Genomic DNA, 2733 nt, shown 5'->3' with positions numbered 1-2733 from the left:
CCCACCTCTGCCACTCCACCATTGCCCTTGCCACTGCCTGTCAGCCAGCTTAGGCTGCTGCCACCCATGCCGAGGTGGTGCAGTCTGCAGCCAGGCGTTCCAGGGCCAGAGCTGTTCGAGGTCGTCCTGCAAGACCATTTGCAGTCTCCCCCACTGAAAGTCAGCAGCGTTCCACCGGCCATTCTGCAGCCACTGCGGGAGTTGTTCACAATTAACACAGGGCGGTTAGTTGAGCGGCGCACTCCAAAACACATGGGAAGTGCGGCAGCCACCATGTCGCCCCGAATCGGGCTTTAAGGGCCTGCAGTAAGACTGCGGATCTCTAGGACTTGAAGCTTAACTTTCAGCAGCGGGATTCGCCTCCTTGGCCTAGTTGGAGCCTTGAATCGCTTCTCTCACTTTGACCCAAAACAATTTTTGAGATTCGATGTCTGATGGCCACTGGATGTAAAGCTTCTTTTTCATGACATTTTTCGTCTTGTGGTAGGTTGAGAGTTCAGCTTCTGGAATCGTCTCCAAGAAGATCAGGATGATGATATCTTTCAGCTCGTGGAAGAGCCTGCAGCTCGCTAGCTGCAGTTCCATGGAGCACCACTCGCTGTACAGGTAGTTGCGGCTCATCACACAGATGGTCTTCCTGCTTTGGTAGATGCTGTCCACGATGTTGTCGATGATATATTTGCCCAGCTCAAAATCTCTGTGGTGGAGGCAGTGGTTGAAGCATTGAGGTCCTCTCGTTTCTAGGTTTGGCACCAACACTTGCAGATCCCAGTCTTCGGCCTGAGAATTATAAGAAATAAATGCATCATACCTGTCGGACTGCTGACTCTCTCCTCTCCCTGTTGATTTTCAACCACGATCGGAAAATATTAAACCCATACTTGATGTGCCAGTACCCTTTGCTGTAGAATATAGGGATGAACATGAACAAGATCAAGACCGGCACAGTTATATGGAGCATGATCTGCCCAATGGCCAAGTAACAAACGCGAGCATCAAACTTGTACAAGTATTCAGTTGGCCGATCTCCACAGGTTTGGTTGTAAAAATAGATAACCTGCATCCTGGGGTTGGACAGAGACCAGTTTTGGAACCAATTGATGTCACAGGTGCAGGGGAACGGGTTCTTCCGCAGATCCAGGTAAGTCAGGGAGGGCAGGTGTTCCACAACCGTGCTATTGATGATCTGAATGGCGTTTTTCCCCAAGAACAATGTCCTCAGGTTGGAAAGGTTTCCAAAGATGTCAAGAGACATGGATTGGAGGCCGACATTTTCAAGGTTGAGTCTCTTTAGACTCTGGAGATTCTTGAAGATCCCTGGATTCAGACTGTGGATCCCGTTGCAAGCATCGGGCATGGAGAGGATTCTCAAATTGATCAGATCTTCAAATTCGTCTTTGGACAGCGACATTTTATTCTCTGCTATATACAGGCTTCTTAACGAGATGAGGCCGTTTAAAAACTTTGAAGGAATAATGTTGATGCAGTAGCATTGCTGGGCTTGTAGTTTGAGAATGTAGAGCTTTGTGAGGCTAACAAAGGGAGATGCTGCAATCAGGCCAGTGTTGTATCTGATCCGGTTACTGTCCAAGTCCAACACTCCTAAAGATGGGAGGATGTCGAAGATCTCCCTGCTGATACGAGTTATACAGTTCCTATCGAGATAAAGCTTGGTCAGCTTGTGTAATCCACAGAAAGACTGGCTGGTGAGGCTTCGAATTTTGTTCCCTCCCAGGTCCAATGTGTCCAGTTTATTGAGATTTGCAAACACATTGATGAAAACAATTGAGATCCTGTTGTTTCTGAGATTGAGATTCCTGAGACTCCCAAGGTAGCTGAAGGTGTGTTCACAGATGTCAGTTATGAGGTTGTTGTCGAGTCGGAGCTCCTGCAAGTTGGTGAGGTTAGAAAAGGCAGCCTTGTTGATGACAGCAATGTTGTTAATGCTCAGCTTTAGGGTGCGGAGATAGGGAGCATAAGAGAAGGCGTGACTGCAAATGGTGAAAATCCTGTTGTAGCGAAAGGTTAGGAGCGACAGCTTGGGAAACACCGTGACTGCCTTCCCGTCCTTGTAACAGGAAGGTAACTTGTTGATTCTGTTGTGCTCGATAATGAAAGAAATAACTTGCTTTCTTTTCGATGCAAATTCAGAGCAGGCCACAGATGTGAGGAGATTGTGTGAGAAATCCCAGCTGGTGATGGGTGGGCACTGGGATAGGGAATGGGCAGGGAGAAATAAGTTTTGATTGTTCTGCAGGACCAGGCTCTTCATAGGCCTGAGACCCAGATAGTGGCACAGGGTGGACAGCTCACTCTGGTTGTGCAGCCTTAACCCAGATTATTGAACATTCTGTAGATCCAGGTTTGCAGATTTGAGAAACTTGGTGACATTTAAGGGGTTGTTTTTGATGATCAAACACGAGATGTTCCTCAGGTCAACTTCAGAAAATTCCAAAGCATCGGAGAGTTTGTTATTGGACAGATCCAACTTGAGAATGTTGCTGAGGAAGTCCCGCTGGCAGTCAAATGTTGTGAGAGAGTTGTTAGAGAGCGAGAGGTTTCGGAGGGAGGGTGGGAGGGCGGTGCGATGTTGCAGGGAGGCGAGTTGACTGTTGCCCAGATCAAGGAGCGTCAGATTACTGAGCCCAGAGACAGCGCTCACCAGATGGGAGAAATTCTGGAGTTTATTGGAGCTTAAGACAAGTGTTTGAAGATTGTTCAATGCAGCGAAGG

The 2733-nt window shown here is 48.0% G+C and overlaps 1 protein-coding gene across 1 annotated transcript; it reads right to left on the bottom strand.

The window, feature by feature from the left end:
• Positions 1 to 369: 369 nt before the first annotated feature.
• Positions 370 to 2279, bottom strand: LOC147085531 (toll-like receptor 13). Its single transcript, XM_085979145.1, is given in 2 exon segments — positions 370 to 832; positions 834 to 2279. Coding segments are annotated over 2 exon segments (1902 nt in total). The 5' UTR covers positions 2273 to 2279.
• Positions 2280 to 2733: the final 454 nt, after the last annotated feature.

Source organism: Somniosus microcephalus, unplaced genomic scaffold (assembly GCF_052327205.1).
Source record: "Somniosus microcephalus isolate GS21.2 unplaced genomic scaffold, FLI_Smic_1.0 unresolved_chr8, whole genome shotgun sequence".
In the NCBI taxonomy this organism is placed as follows: domain Eukaryota; kingdom Metazoa; phylum Chordata; class Chondrichthyes; order Squaliformes; family Somniosidae; genus Somniosus; species Somniosus microcephalus.
This window is presented reverse-complemented; position numbering and strand designations above follow the sequence as displayed.